The 14,592-nt window shown below is 38.3% G+C and overlaps 3 protein-coding genes across 11 annotated transcripts; all 3 read right to left on the bottom strand.

The window, feature by feature from the left end:
* Positions 1-2,087: 2,087 nt before the first annotated feature.
* LOC124200318 (F-box and WD repeat domain-containing 11-B-like) lies at positions 2,088-6,344 on the bottom strand. Of its 9 annotated transcripts, none has more exons than XR_006877259.1 (12): positions 6,025-6,331; positions 5,782-5,924; positions 5,611-5,721; positions 5,362-5,529; positions 5,120-5,287; positions 4,870-4,992; positions 4,433-4,794; positions 4,272-4,349; positions 4,065-4,194; positions 3,104-3,300; positions 2,781-3,041; positions 2,103-2,646 (listed from the first exon to the last, which is right to left on the bottom strand). XR_006877259.1 is itself a non-coding variant. In XM_046596521.1 (10 exons), exons 1-10 carry the CDS (start codon positions 6,071-6,073, stop codon positions 2,617-2,619), a joined length of 1,359 nt encoding a protein of 452 aa, XP_046452477.1. In that variant the 5' UTR covers positions 6,074-6,331; the 3' UTR covers positions 2,088-2,616. The 9 variants fall into 9 exon arrangements, 5 of the variants coding, with proteins under 5 accessions (XP_046452477.1, XP_046452476.1, XP_046452473.1 ...); XR_006877260.1 differs by having other exon boundaries at positions 2,103-2,349; positions 2,408-2,646; positions 2,781-3,300; XR_006877261.1 differs by having other exon boundaries at positions 2,781-3,300; positions 5,120-5,284; positions 6,025-6,344.
* A 1,131-nt stretch (positions 6,345-7,475) lies between these two features.
* On the bottom strand, positions 7,476-10,249 carry LOC124200781 (F-box and WD repeat domain-containing 11-A-like). The gene is made up of 10 exons (XM_046597076.1): positions 9,867-10,249; positions 9,604-9,743; positions 9,435-9,542; positions 9,182-9,352; positions 8,938-9,093; positions 8,712-8,846; positions 8,280-8,611; positions 8,118-8,201; positions 7,874-8,015; positions 7,476-7,795 (listed from the first exon to the last, which is right to left on the bottom strand). Exons 1-10 carry the CDS (start codon positions 9,895-9,897, stop codon positions 7,688-7,690), a joined length of 1,407 nt encoding a protein of 468 aa, XP_046453032.1. The 5' UTR covers positions 9,898-10,249; the 3' UTR covers positions 7,476-7,687.
* A 300-nt stretch (positions 10,250-10,549) lies between these two features.
* Positions 10,550-13,437, bottom strand: LOC124200782 (F-box and WD repeat domain-containing 11-A-like). Its single transcript, XM_046597078.1, has 11 exons — positions 13,294-13,437; positions 13,168-13,230; positions 12,902-13,041; positions 12,732-12,839; positions 12,490-12,654; positions 12,248-12,394; positions 12,024-12,155; positions 11,618-11,931; positions 11,444-11,530; positions 11,194-11,335; positions 10,550-11,110 (listed from the first exon to the last, which is right to left on the bottom strand). Exons 2-11 carry the CDS (start codon positions 13,196-13,198, stop codon positions 11,006-11,008), a joined length of 1,371 nt encoding a protein of 456 aa, XP_046453034.1. The 5' UTR covers positions 13,199-13,230; positions 13,294-13,437; the 3' UTR covers positions 10,550-11,005.
* Between the last annotated feature and the right edge of the window lie 1,155 nt (positions 13,438-14,592).

Raw genomic sequence — 14,592 nt, forward strand, 5'->3', positions numbered from 1 at the left:
TAGCGACGCCATAGAGAACGGTGTTTCTCCCTCTCAAGTGGGTGCAAAACGCTACCGCCCGTTTATTGTAACTTGTAAGTGGGAATCACGATTAATTCCGCTAACGCACAGTGGCGGTTTGCTACTGAAAAAAGGGTACTGGCTTGTGCAAATCTACTAAAAGAGCTATTTGGGTACTTAAGTCGTTGTATCGGGAAAAAAGGGCGCTAGTACCGAATAGTCACCCTAACTCTAACTCTTCCTTGTTACCTCATCACCCACCTCTCCTCGCCCAATATTCATTCCCACTCCCACCACCCACCATCACCACAACCACCCACCAGTTAGTTGTTAGGCAATAGGGTTGGTGCATGAATAAGGGATTCGTTTGAAAAAAATATCATTAGAATCCGTTTTTCACGCTGATTCTCATGGTATTTGTTTTATATTTTTAAAATAATAATTCCACCCCGTAATCTCACTTCAAAATTGAGATTAGCTCCCCCCCATTTTAAAACGGACCCCACGCCATTTTTGGTGGGCGGTCCTTCGAAAAGGGTAAAATCGCAAACATCCCTTGCTAACGCAGGTGAGCTGACAATTCTAGTTAGCATTCATTTGGATTCAAAAAGGCTACCAAAAGCCATCACCAGATGGGGGTTTTAGCACTGACAGGGCAATAGCCCTTTATGGCTATTGCCCTGTCGGACCGGCATGGAAATGATGAGATTTCACCGGTAAAAATCATTCAAATCCTTCGTCATCAAATCGGTTTCTTTTTGCAACCATTAAGTAAAGGTCGCTGCTCGCTGGCTATCATGGACAGATTAATTAAGTATTCGATTAACATAAGACAGTTTAATCGAGTTATGAAAGGAAAGGTGAAATGAATGAATTTACCTTTGAGAGAACACAAAATGTCCCTTTCCAGGTCTGATTCTGTTTCCTGTCGTTTCTGTACTGATTTCAAACGCAACTCCAACGATCCAACAACCAGACGTCACCAAAACTCGTTCGGGGAACAAAAACTCGGGGATTAAGCTCGGGGGTCGCCATTTTTCCCCGAACGTTTGTGTAGTCAAATGGGGGTCGGGGTAAACAAAATTGACTAAAACTCTGAGTAACTAGACTCGGGGGTCGTCATTAAAATTTTTCTCAAGGGCACTGTGTCCAGTTATTTGATGTTTTGCGTTTCTTCGAAGTCTGTCGGCTACTCAGCAGCGTTTGTTATTGTTTACTAGCAGACGAACATAGGTAAAAGGTTGCCAGTGGTGAAAATAAAAATTCAAAATCCCTAGAAAAAAAATCCTTGAAATGGAACTTTAATTTTAACACTGAGTCCACCACTCAATCAGGCCAAAATTGGGGGTTTGGGGGGTTTACAATTTTTGGAAAAGGGTGACGAAGGCATCGCAGCCAGTCCCCGTACATATCTATTCTTCTGGTAATTAATTTTTGATTGATTGAATGATTGAATGATTGAGAAAAGAATGGAATCGATGTAAAACTGCTGGGCTTGGTTGGCTATCGATAGTTGAAGTTCGAAAAAAAATTAATGGCCAGAAGAATAGTAGATCTCCCTTGCTTTTTTTAAAATCGGCCGCTAGATGGGGTGGCGAAATGACGTCTGTCAATGGCGAAAATCTTCAGAAAATGACGAAAAATTTCAAAGATTTTCAATTGCAAATATCTCTGCTAATAACCGTTTAAAATAAAAACGGGGCGAGATGTCTCTGGAGGGGGGCAAAATCTTTCATTCTAAAAAATTAGATTTTTTTTAAAGGTCTGGTTTGCCCGAAAACTGATGTCAAAAATCGGAAAAAACACTACAATTTCTGGGGGAGTCCCTTAGTTTTTATTGAATAACTTAAAAACTATGCTAGCTAGAACATTGCGGATTTCACCATTTGGTTTTCCGTAAAATTCCGCACAAAATGGGTTATACCGGGACTGGCTGCGATGCCTTCGTCACCCTTTTCCAAAAATTGTAAACCCCCAAAACCCCCAATTTTGGCCTGATTGAGTGGTGGACTCAGTGTTAAAATCAAAGCTGAAGAAACGATTGTTAACTTTTCAGGATAAATTTCATTTGCTAGAAACGTTATAAACCATTATATGTTGTATTTTGTATCTTTTGCGACATTTAAGATACACATTTAGAATGAATTCACGGAAGGTTATTTTACACAAAAAATGGTAAAGCAATACGATCATGATACTATTATGAAAGTAAAACTCTTTTTCAAATGAAGTTAAATTTCGCTTGCCATCACGTCACAGGTGTTGCTTTTGATGCGTCGCATTCCGTAATATTTTCACCATTTGAAGTGAACTTGATCGCCATTTGATTGACAGGTGAGATCACATCCGCTGGATTATTATAGCTAATAAAGTAATAATAGCCATTTTTAGACCGATTTAGACTAACCCGTTAAAGTGGGTTGGTAAATCCATCGAAAATCTGTATTTTCTGCTGTGCAATAGAAATATTATTTCACTTCACTTTATTTAGAGTTATACACAAAATTATGTCGTCTTTAGCTTTTAGCGGTGGCTTGTGTTCGCCTTTTTCACATAGCCCAGTATCTCGACCATGTCTTATTTCGCTTTGTCTGTGCGATTGAGCTGTCTTCTCTTTCACCAGGTCTTATGAGGTTTCACCACCATCTTCGAAAAGAAAAGAATTTCACTAACTTAATAACTACGTATACGTAATAATACGCTTCCGTCTTATGCGGGCTCTTAAAATGACGTCATCGAATAACAAGCATGTAATGGTGATGAGTCCATTTAGTATTTACCTGGATGTGATGCAATCTGTCGTATATTTCTAGGGCATTTCTTTAAGTCGTTAAATTATTTTAAGGAAATGAGACGAGAACAAACTATTTTTAAAATTTAATCACATCTGAATTATTGGGGGCGTTCGGTTTGGTATATAATTAGACAATCGATGAACGTAATTCCACTTGCAACCTATTTAATAGATCACTCAATGAATGCACACTTTTACCCAGCTGTGTTTCAGAGTATCGAATAGCAAGAAATGGACCACACAATATCTAAAAAATGAAAATGGTTTAACGGAAAACATTTTTATTTTAGCTGGGTTTAGTGGACTTACAAGGTTGGGTGATGTGTAATAGCTGGCTGAAGGGATGAATAATGGCACTAAGAACTGCTAAGAACTTGCAAAATTGAAATTCTCTCCACAAATTTCCACTTCTCCAGTTTTTTCTTGGGGGGGGGGGGGGGGTAAATAATTTCACCAGCACATCGATCCGCAATACAACAGGATAATAGGGAGGATCTTGTCGACTTCTAAAATCATATATCATAAAACCTCTGTTTTGATCTATAGAGTGATGATGAATAATGAGCGTAATGATGATGATGTGCAATCTGTTTTTTTAAATCCTTAAAATTATTTTGGGGGGAAGTGAGATGAGAACCGATTCTAGCTTAAAGTCAAAGCGCATCTAAATTCTTTGGGTCATTCGCTGGGGCACATAATGAGACGATCGATACGCTATTACATCTGCATTTCTGCAACTTATCCAATAAATGGCTCAATTAATGCACACTTTACCCCGCTGTGTTTCAGTGTTCCAAATAGCCAGAAATATACACCATGCAATATCTTAAGTAGCTACTGTGTCTTTCGAATATTTCAAATGTTATTCACTTAAACTGCAAAAATGCTGAGCGTGGGTGAAACTGTCAACTGTGACTCATAAATTTTTAATCAAGGCTCAACAACATCAAAAAAGAAAAAAACAAACAAAAACAGATCATATTGAGGACCGCCCACAGATATGCACTATGGCTCTGTAACATTTGATGAGGTCTTTTAGGAACGCTCTACACCATTCGCTCACTAAACTTCTGGAGCAAAACTGTAGACAACGAATTGTTTCTGTTGAAAGTTAACGAGCTGGAAATCGTCAACTATGAAACGATCGAGCCATGAGTCAGGGTCAGCTATCAACTTCCCCCCCCCCCCAAAAAAAAAATGACACAGCCACCAAACACAGATAATAAGTTGAATTGCATGCAGTAATTAAGTTATTTAGTCCTCTACTTACCACTTCACGCGTTGCAAGAAATGTCAAATCGGACGTCTGACTATTAGCCATGGCAGAGCTGAGATCGCGGATTTTCATTTCCCTGTTGTCTGGATGACCCGGGACAGTGACTAGATAATTGGCAGTGAGTCTGGATTATTATGGGCATAAAAAAAAACGCAGTCAGCGGAAATTCTATAAGGACGCGGTTCTTTTGGTTGATCTCACCCGACTAGTTTAATATCGCTACATATCCAAGGTTCTCGTATTTCCCGCAGGCACGAACCCGTTTCGACGTCCCACAACCTGCAATAGAAAATTTAAAACCATCAATTTCAATCAACTCGTAAAAGCAAGTAGGCTACGTGAAGAAGAATATGGGAAAAAACCTGATCATGGCAGAGGTGCCGGTGCTTCCCGACACAATCAATCCGTCCTTGAACTTAGCACTGGGACAGTAATCGAAAGCGTCGATGGTCCTGGTGAGGTTCAGAGAAGACGTCGATACGACTTCAAAACGAGGAGGGTTGTTGTAGTGAACGACGATATAAGTTTTGTCATGGCCAATGAAAATTGGATGAGTAGAACTTTGTTGGGAAGTGGAAATGAGAACGTTAGGAAAGGGCACAGCGCCATCAGCAGGTTCAACCGGTTTAACTTCAATATAGAGGTTGTTTGTTCCTTCCTTGGTTCCTTCTTCTCTGATTTTTGTCACTTGCCATACATCCAGACGGGATTTTACCACATTATCCTAAATATTGGTTAAAATGAGAAACAATTAAAATACGAAGGCGAGCTTTGAAAGCGGAGGATATTTGCATCGCACAGATGAAGGTGGAGATTGAAGTTGATGATGATGGCTGATGAGCAATCCATGGCCAACGCGGACCTTAAATGCAGTTTCATACTGACCGAAATAACGCGACGGACCGACCACAATATTTTTTATCTGTAAGAATATTTAAGTCATAATAAGATATTTAAAAAAAGTTTCAGACGGAGATATTTGAAAGTCAATCAGGGACTCATTAATTATTATTATACATTTAAACCCCATTTATTATAGATAGGCCTACCTCTTTTCCAGTTTTTATTTCACGAACAATGATGTTATAATTTACGAGAGAATTTGCGTTTGGATCAATGAAACTATCACCAACGCCCTTGATCGACGCTGTGACGAGGATATCATTGTCGCAATCCATGCTGACCGATTGCCATTGGCCTTCGTCTTGGAATGTCTGCTTAAAGTGTTTGAAAAAAAGTAGAAGTAAAATGGACTCAAATACCAAAGTATGCCATTTAAATTCATTTTCACCTCTTCGCAATATAGAAGATTTCTGTTCCAGGTTTTGATGAGAAATTTGTTTTTATCATATTCGGCAGTGAATATTTTGGTGGCGTTCATGGAGAAACAAATCACTTCATTAATAATCCTAACTGTCTTCGCTCCGCAAGAGCCAGTTCGCCAGTTGGCTTCTAATTTCTTTCAGATTCAATTGACATGCAAAACAGAGGTTCTTATTTTACTATGGGTAAGTCACACTTGATTTTTATGAAAATCAACCTGATAGAAACGGAAGATTCGCAACCATTCTGATTTACAGTAATGTTCGCCAGACTCCTCGCCGCTTTTAGGTTTAGCCCAATAACTGATAATATTTGGAATGCTAGTGACCTAACGATAAAAGTTTCCAAAAATCAATTGAGCATTAATCAAATTAAAACTTGTTTTTACTTCTTTTGACAGCAGAAACTTTTTCCAACACCTTTCATCAGCAATGAAGGATCTCCACTGTGTGCACACAAGCTCAGCATTAGCCAAACTGCGAGCATCCAGTAGATTCAGAATTTTCTCTGTCAAGTGAGGAGTGCCCTTGACTTGATCAATTTATTCAGACAAAAAATTCAAATTTGATTCTGAATTACTGTTTGAGACACTAAATTGAGTTATAATAGAAAGCTGAAATGATGAATTTACCTTTGAGCAAACACAAAATGTCCCTTTCCATGTCTACTTCTGTTTCCATCACTGATTTCAAACACGACTCCAACGCTCCAACAACCGGGCGTCACTAAAACTCAAATTCGGGAAAGTAAAACTCGGGGAATAGCATGAACTAATTAGGCAAGAGGACGGGACACTAGTCCTATCCGAAGTGTCTATGATATCCGATGAATCCTATGATCCAATCATGTGTGTGATCTTATGACGTGATCCGTTTTTCCTCACTAGAGGATCGGTTTTTTCCGACAGCGAGATCAGTCCGTTCTCACTTGACTTGATGTTTATTATTGTTTACTAGCAGACGAACATAGGCAAAAGCCAAAAGGTTGCCATGGTGAAAATCAAAATTCAAAATATCTAGAAAAATCCTTGAAATAAAACTTTGCTGAAGAAATCAAGAAACGATTCACGATTGTTAACTTTTCCTGAGAAATTTCATTTGCAAACATTATATTGTTTTTTGTATCTTTTGGGACATTTTAATTTTCAACATGTGACATTTATACAGAATTCGCGGTCTTTTTCATATGAAGGTATAAAGGTCGCTTGCCATCTCGTCACAGGCCTTGATTTCGATGTGTCTTCTACTCCGATCGCCATTTGATTGGTCCCTCCATCGATCCATCGAAATTCGAAAACCTGCAATATGCTGTGCAGCGTGCAATTACCAAGTATTTGTGCTATACTTCAACCTATTTAGTTAGACCATTTACAGCTTGAAATACCATATTAGCTTGTATTCGTCTTTATTACATATATAGACCTTTTTAAGATTCCTCGGTGTAAGCAGAGCGAAAAGTCGTGCGGCTAGTCGACTAGTGCGCACCATGGCGGGGGATAGCCGTAACTAGCTGCAGACTTGGCTTGATTCTTCGAATCACCTTGTTGTTCGGCGGATAGGGAGGAAAGGAAAGTCTGGTCCCTCTTTTTTTCATTCTTTCCTTTCCTCCCTATTCTTCCCTCGGGCACGATTTACCCGTCAAGTCTATCCGGGAACAACAAGGTGATTCGAAGAATCAAGCCAAGTCTGCAGCTAGTTACGGCTATCCCCCGCCATGGTGCGCACTAGTCGACTAGCCGCACGACTTTTCGCTCTGCTTACACCGAGGAATCTTAAAAAGGTCTATATCCCAATCATTTCTCGTTTCTCCTTGTCTGAGCGTGAGCAGTCTATCTTCAGCTATTTCACCACTTTGTCGGTTTGTCCAAGAAGAAAAAATTTCCCTTATTTATCTGCGTTGCGCAGTAGGGTTTCGTCTTATGCTGGAAAATATCTTTTCAAAATGACGTCCTCGAATAATGAGCCTAAATGGTGATGAGCCTAAGTATTGATAACTGGATTTGATGCAATTTGTTGTATATTTCTGGGGCATTTCTTTCAATCGTCAATAATAGCCAGAAATACACCAACACCACACAAAATCTATAGTACTTTAGTTCGTATATTTCGAAAATGTTATTCACTTAATCAAACTGCAAAATGCTGTGCACGGGAGAAACTGTGAAAAGCTGTGACTCTAAAATTTCTAATCCGGTTTCAACGACACCAAAAGTAAAAACAAAACAAAATAGCTCATGTTATGGGACGCTAACAGTAACATTTGAAGGGTATTTTAGGAACGCTGCAATCCACTCGTTAAACTTGTGGAGCAAAACTGTGCACGACAAGTTTATAATTCGGATTTTTATAAATGAGCTGGAAATCGTCAACTATAAAAGGATCCCACGCCGCGAGATTCCAATCCTTGAAAAATATAAACGACGAAAATCAATCACCCATAAGTAGACTGCATGCATTAGTATTACTTAATCCTCTACTAACCCGTTCAAGAGTTGCAAGGACAGTCAATGTGTTCGTCTGATTGCTGTGCAAATCCATGGCAACGCTGAGATCGCGGATATGATAAACTCGTTTCTTGTTTAATGTCACATTTGGTACAGTGATTAGATAATTGGTGGTGAATCTGGATTAAGGGCATCAAAAACAGTTAAATAGGAGACCGATTGACGACACTCAAGAAACAAATAAGAATTATTAAAGGAGCGATTGCGTTGCTCATTCTCACCCAAATTGATGATCCCGACTGTACTGTTGTAATATAGGATCTTGAATTTCTCGCAAGCACAAACCCGTTTCCACGTCCCATAACCTTCAATTATAAAATTCGGAAATTTTTTATATGAACCATTAATAGCATAAAATATTTTTCTATTTAATGAACAAAAACCTGATCATGCCAAAGGTGGTGCCTGGGATCATCTGGGAGGGAAACCGGGTGGAAACCGACACAATCAATCCGTCCTTGAACTTAGCACTGGGACAGTAATCGAAAGCGTCGATGGTCCTGGTGAGGTTCAGAGAAGATGTCGATACGACTTCAAAACGAGGCGGATCGCTGCGGTGAACGACGATGTAATTTTCGTCATGGCCAATGAGAACTGGATCTGGATGGCCAAAACTACTTTTGGAAATGGGACCAAGACACACAGTGCCTTTGGCTCCAATTTCCTTTGCATTTGTCATTCGCCATACATCTAGACGAGATTTGAGAACATCATCCTAAATTTAAATTCAATATTTAACAATAAAACACAATAATTTTATTTAATTGACGAGCTTTGATAGGAAAGGAGCAAAGGATAAATATTTCACGACGTACCTGGGGGATCAAATTGGCGTTTTGCTGTTGACTGACAATTCGAATGCTGATGAGCCATCCATGGCCACAGCAGACCTTGAAATTATATCGGCTGTATAGGTCAAAATACCCAAAATTGGCCATAATCCTATGAAGCTGTAAAGACATTTAGGTTGCAAAGAAGGAGAAAATTAAAAGCTCTTTCTGCTCTTTCCAATGCAAATCTAAGAATCACTTTGAAATTTACCACTTTTCCAGATTGTAGTTCACGAACAAAGATAGTAGATACTTTAGGTGTTCCTACTGCTACGGAAGAACGAGGCGAATTGATTGACATTGTGACAAGGAAATCATCGTCGCAATCCATGCTGGTTACGCGAAGTTTGTTTTCCTCCGTGAAAACCTGCGTAAAAATTTACATTTGTACGATCAAGTATAAAGTTAGATCCCAAAGCAGAGTACATAAAATGTTATTGAAATTCATTTTTCACCCTTTCACAATTAAGAGATTTTCTATTCCAGGTCTTTATGAGAGATTCATCTTCGATTTGGTCGTATTCGGCGGTGAATATTTTCGAGGCGTTCACAGATAAACAAAAAACTTTAGAAATCACTATTTCCTGCTGTCTGCATGAGGCTGATTGCCAGTTATCTTCTAATTTCTGATCAGATTTAATTAGTAGGTTCAACAGAGGTTCCTATTTATTTTGGTATGTGAAATTTGATTTTTTAAGAAAAAAAAACCTGATAAAAATTGTGGATTTTCATCCAGTCTTGTTTAGTGTGATGCCTATCAGACTCGACATCTCTAGAACATTCAGCCCAACTGAAAATATTTGGAATGCTAGTGACCTGACAAATAAGAGTTAAAAGGAATCAATTGAGATTTAATAGAATACACTTTTGGCTTCACTTTTTTGGACTGCAAATATTTTTTCCAACACCTTCCGTCAGCAATGTAGGATCTCCACTGTCTGCACACAAGCTCAGCGTTAGCCAAACTGCGTGCATCTAGCAGATTCAAAATTTTGTCAGTCAAGTGGGGATAGCCGCCTGCAATAAATCAATTCACTTGACATGATTAAATTACTCAGATGAAAAATCTAAATTTCATACTGTATTACTGCTTGATTAATTGAGTTCTGAAAGGAAAGGTGGAATGAATGAATTATTTACCTTTGAGAAAACACAAAATGTCCCTTTCCATGTCTGATTCTGTTTCCTGTCGTTTCTGTACTGATTTCAAACGCAACTCCAACGATCCAACAACTGGGCGTCACCAAAACTCGTTTGGGGAACTAAAACTCGGGGATTGGTCTCGGGGGTCACCATTTTTCCCCGAATGTTTGTGTTGTCAAATGGGGGTCGGGGTAAACAAAAAAACATGACTAAAAAACTCTGGGAAAATGGACTCGGGGGTCGTCATTAAAATGTTTCTCAAGGACGCTGTGTCCATCTCAGAGTTATGTTATGTTTGCTCGTTTCTTCGGGGTCTGTCGCGGCTACTTGATTGACTTGGTGGTTTGTTTTTGTTTACTAGCAGACGAACATAGACAAAAGGTTGCCATGGTGAAAATCAAAATTCAAAATAGCTAGAAAAATCCTTGAAATGGAACTTTACTTTGATCAAAGCTGTCATTTTCACTAGAGGTTTTACTCGTTCGTTTTACTCGTTCGTGAGGTTTTACCACCGTCTCCAAAATGAAAAAAAAAATGCACTAACTTAACTACGTATAGTAGGCTGCGCTGCTACTACGCTTCCGTCTTATGCGCGGGATGATTGCTTTTATAAAATGACGTCCTCAAATAGCAAGCATGTAATGGTGATGAGTCCATATAGTATTTACCTGGATGCGATTCAATCTGTCGTATATTTCTAGGGCATTTCTTTAAGTCGTTAAATTATTTTAAGGAAATGAGACGAGAACAAACTATTTTTAAAATTTAATCACATCTGAATTATTGGGGGCGTTCGGTTTGGTATATAATTAGACAATCGATGAACGTAATTCCACTTGCAACCTATTTAATAGATCACTCAATAAATGTACACTATTACCCAGTTGTGTTTCAAAGTCTCTGAATAGCAAGAAATGGACCACACAATATCTAAATTAGCCTAACTGTCTTTCGAATATTACAAATGTTATTCACTTATTCAAACCGAAATACGAGGAAATACGAGGGCGAAACTATAGCCCAGAGATTTCTAATCCGGATTCAGCAATACGAAAAATTAAAAAAAAAAGCTTAAGTCAAAGACCGCCAAATAAGTAACATTTGAAGGGTATTTTAGGAACGCTGCAATCCACTCGTTAAACCTCTGGAGCAAAACTGTGCACGACAAGTTCTTGATCATGAAAATAAACGAGCTGGAAATCGTCAACTATGAAACGATCGAACCACGAGTTACTCCAATCCTTAGAAAAATAAAAACGACGACAATCAATCACAGGTAATAAGTTGAACCTGCATGTAATAGAATAGTTAGTCCTCTACTAACCAGTTCAAGAGTTGCAACGACAGTCGATGCGGAAGTCTGATTGCTGTGCAAGTCTATGGCAACGCTGAGATCTTGGATTTTGATCACTCCTTTCAACATTGACAGGTCGGCCGGTACAGTGATTAGATAATTGGTGGTGAATCTGGATTATGCGCATATACAAAAAACACTGAAGTAAGAAACCGATCGACGACACTCAACAAAACAAAAATAAATAGAAAAAGGACGAAGTTGCTTTGCTGATTCTCACCCAACTAGATGATTCAAATTTGAATATCGTTCGGGCTCAGGTTCTTGAATTTCCCGCAAGCACAAACCCGTTTCCGCGTCCCATATCCTGAAATTATAAAATTCAAACACATTTTTAACGAACCATAAATGGCATTAAATGTTTTTTTTTTTTTTTTTCATTTGATGGGGAAACCTGATGATGCAGCAGGTGCGTGTGTGAGTGTCCATGTGGTCGGAACTCGACACAATTAATCCGTCCTTGTAATGAACACTGAGACAGTAATCGAAAGCGTCGATGGTCCTGGTGAGGTTCAGAGAAGACGTCGATATGATTTCAAAACGAGGCGGATCGCTGCGGTGAACGACGATGTAATTTTCGTCATGGCCAATGCAAACTGGATAGAGCACATTCAATTTGGAAATGGGAACAAGACACACAGTGCTTTTAGCTTCAATTTCCCGTACATTCGCCATTCGCCATAAATCCAGACGAGATTTAAGAACATCCTAAATACAATGAAAAATTAAACAATGAAAGACAAGCTTTTTCATTGGCGAGCTTTAATAGAATATTAGAAAAGGACAATCCAACGCCGCACCTGGAGTATCAGACGACCGTTTGGCTGTTCACCGACAACCTGATGACTGATGAGCAATCCATGGCCAACGCAGATCTTGAAAGACGTTTCATATCCACATGAACGCGAATAATTGCCCATAATCCTTTGAATCTATAAAGAAAGTTAGGTTACACAGAGAAAATGAAAAGCTTCAGACAAAGAGATTCCCAAGGCAAATCTGGGAATCACTAAGATATACATACCACTTCTCCAGATTGTAATTCACGAACTAAGATGGTAGATACGCAAGGTATACCGGGGCGATTAAACCAAGCGATTGACATTGTGACAAGGAAATCATCGTCACAATCCATGCTGACTATTTTATGTTTGTCTCCGTCTGTGAAATTCTGCGTACAGAATTTAAAAAAAAATACATTTATACGTTAGAGTAAAGTTAGATACCAAAGTAGAGTACAGTATGTTATTTAAATTCATTTTTTACCCTTTCGCAATGAAGAGATTTTCTGTTCCAGGTTTGTAGAACACAATGACTCCCCATGTAACTGGCAGTGAATATTTTCTTGGTGTTCATGGAAAAGTACTTGACTTGATGATCCACTATTTTCTGCTGTCTGCAAGAAGCTGATCGCCAGTTATCTTCTAATTTCTTTCAGATTCAATTGGCATGTAAAACACAGTCTTATTTTACTTTAGATACATGACAATTAATTTTAGAAAATAAACCTGATAAAAATTGTGGATTTTTATCCAGTCTTGTTTAGTGTGATGCCTTTCAGACTCATTATCTCCAGAATATTCAGCCCAACTGAAAATATTTGGAATGCTAGTGACCTGAAGATGACAGTAAAGACAAATAAATTGAGCATATTAAAGAAATCAAATCTCAGTTTTACTTTTTTGGACAGAAGATATTTTTTCCAACACCTTCCATCAGCAATGAAGGATCTCCACTGTCTACACACAAGCTCAGCATTTGCCAAACTGCGAGCATCCAGCAGATTAAGAATTTTCTCGGTCAAGTGAGGATAACCGCCTATAATAGATTCATTTGGCATGATTAATAATTCATTCAGCTGTGTAATAAAAAATTTGACACTGTATTACTGTTCAAGACAGTATTTTTTTAGCTACAAAAGAAAAGCTAAGATGAAAGCATTACCTTTCAGTGAACTCAAAATGTTACTTTCCATTTTCAGGGTTTGGTGTCCAAACACCAAAACAGCTGGTTTAACAATAAATTTATTAAGATAGAAATATAAGCTATATTGTACTGAAAAATGATTACTGTTGTTTCTGGGATTCGATTGATGGGAAATCAAGTTCGTCACCGGTTGCTCTTTTAGAAAAAAAGTAGATGCTTTCTGAAGACGCACACCTGTTGCGCCTTGTCGGTTTATTATTGTTTACCAGCAGACGGAAATACGAAAATGGTTGCCATGGTGAAAATCGAATCCTTCATAATTCAAAGCGGTTTCTTTAGACCAATTTGGCAACCTTTTTTATAAAAATGAAAATTTAGGCGGGCTTCACGGAAAACACTTTTATTTTACATTTTTTAAAAATTAATTAATAGGATTACGTAGTCGATCACAAAGTAAAAATTCAACAATTTTCAATTTTATACGAAGGTAAATGTCGCTTGCCATCTCGACACAGGTCTTAATTTAGTTGCACCAAATTCTGTAATATTTTCATCGTTCGAAGAAAACTTTACCGCCATTTGATTGGACGGTGAGATCACATCCGCTGGACTATCGTAACCATTTAAACTAACACGGAGCGGATTGGCGAATCCGTCGAATACCTGCAAAACGTTCAATTGAAATTCAATTCGACTTATATTTATTTGCAGTACATCAAATCAAATAATAATCTTTTATCATTTAACTTAACTAAAAGAGGTTATATAGACTTACGGTTATAAAATCACAGCACTCTTTGACGGAAACTTCGGTAAAAGTCAGATTAATTTTCTTTTCCGGAGGTGCATTGATTGTAAAGAGGCAACTCAAATTGGAGCTGTATTCGTCCGGGAAATTCGGAGATTCAATTATCCCGCCATCCTCTGTCACATTTTTACACGATCCACAATCGCCTAAAAAAAGTTCAACGCAATTCAAATACATGCATTGTCAGTTGTCAGATTGTTAACTAGCAGACGAACATAGGCAAAACCGCAAAAGGTTGTCATGGTGAAAATCAAAATTCAAAATATCTAGAAAAATCCTTGAAATGGAACCTTACTTTAATCAAAGCTGTCATTTTCACTAGAGGTTTTACCACCGTCTCCAAAATGAAAAAAAAAAAAATTCACTAACTTAACTACGTAACTGCTAGCGCGGGATGATTGCTTTTTTAAATGACGTCCTCGAATAACAAGCATGTAATGGTGATGAGTCCATTTAGAATTTACCTGGATGTGATGCAATCTGTCGTATATTTCTAGGGCATTTCTTTAAGTCGTTAAATTATTTCAAGGAAATGAGACGAGAACCAACTATTTTAAAATTTAATCACATCTGAATTATTGGGGACGTTCGGTTTGGTATATAATTAGACAATCGATGAACGTTATTCCACTTGC

Source organism: Daphnia pulex, chromosome 8 (genome assembly GCF_021134715.1).
Source record: "Daphnia pulex isolate KAP4 chromosome 8, ASM2113471v1".
NCBI lineage: Eukaryota > Metazoa > Arthropoda > Branchiopoda > Diplostraca > Daphniidae > Daphnia > Daphnia pulex.

Coding starts and splice junctions, on each gene's coding strand:
- LOC124200781 (XM_046597076.1), bottom strand. CDS start 9,897: ATGGAAAGGGACATTTTGTGTTTTCTCAAAG. Junction 8,612..8,711: donor ACGCCAATTTGATCCCCCAG/GTACGTCGTGAA, acceptor ATTTAAATTTAG/GATGATGTTCTCAAATCTCG. Junction 8,016..8,117: donor AGTCGGGATCATCAATTTGG/GTGAGAATGAGC, acceptor CCCTTAATCCAG/ATTCACCACCAATTATCTAA.
- LOC124200318 (XM_046596517.1), bottom strand. CDS start 6,073: ATGGAAACAGAAGTAGACATGGAAAGGGACATTTTGTGTTTGCTCAAA. Junction 5,530..5,610: donor GAATCTTCCGTTTCTATCAG/GTTGATTTTCAT, acceptor TGAATCTGAAAG/AAATTAGAAGCCAACTGGCG. Junction 5,288..5,361: donor ATCTTCTATATTGCGAAGAG/GTGAAAATGAAT, acceptor AAACACTTTAAG/CAGACATTCCAAGACGAAGG.
- LOC124200782 (XM_046597078.1), bottom strand. CDS start 13,198: ATGGAAAGTAACATTTTGAGTTCACTGAAAG. Junction 13,042..13,167: donor CATTTTGAGTTCACTGAAAG/GTAATGCTTTCA, acceptor AATCTATTATAG/GCGGTTATCCTCACTTGACC. Junction 11,531..11,617: donor CGCACCTGCTGCATCATCAG/GTTTCCCCATCA, acceptor TTATAATTTCAG/GATATGGGACGCGGAAACGG.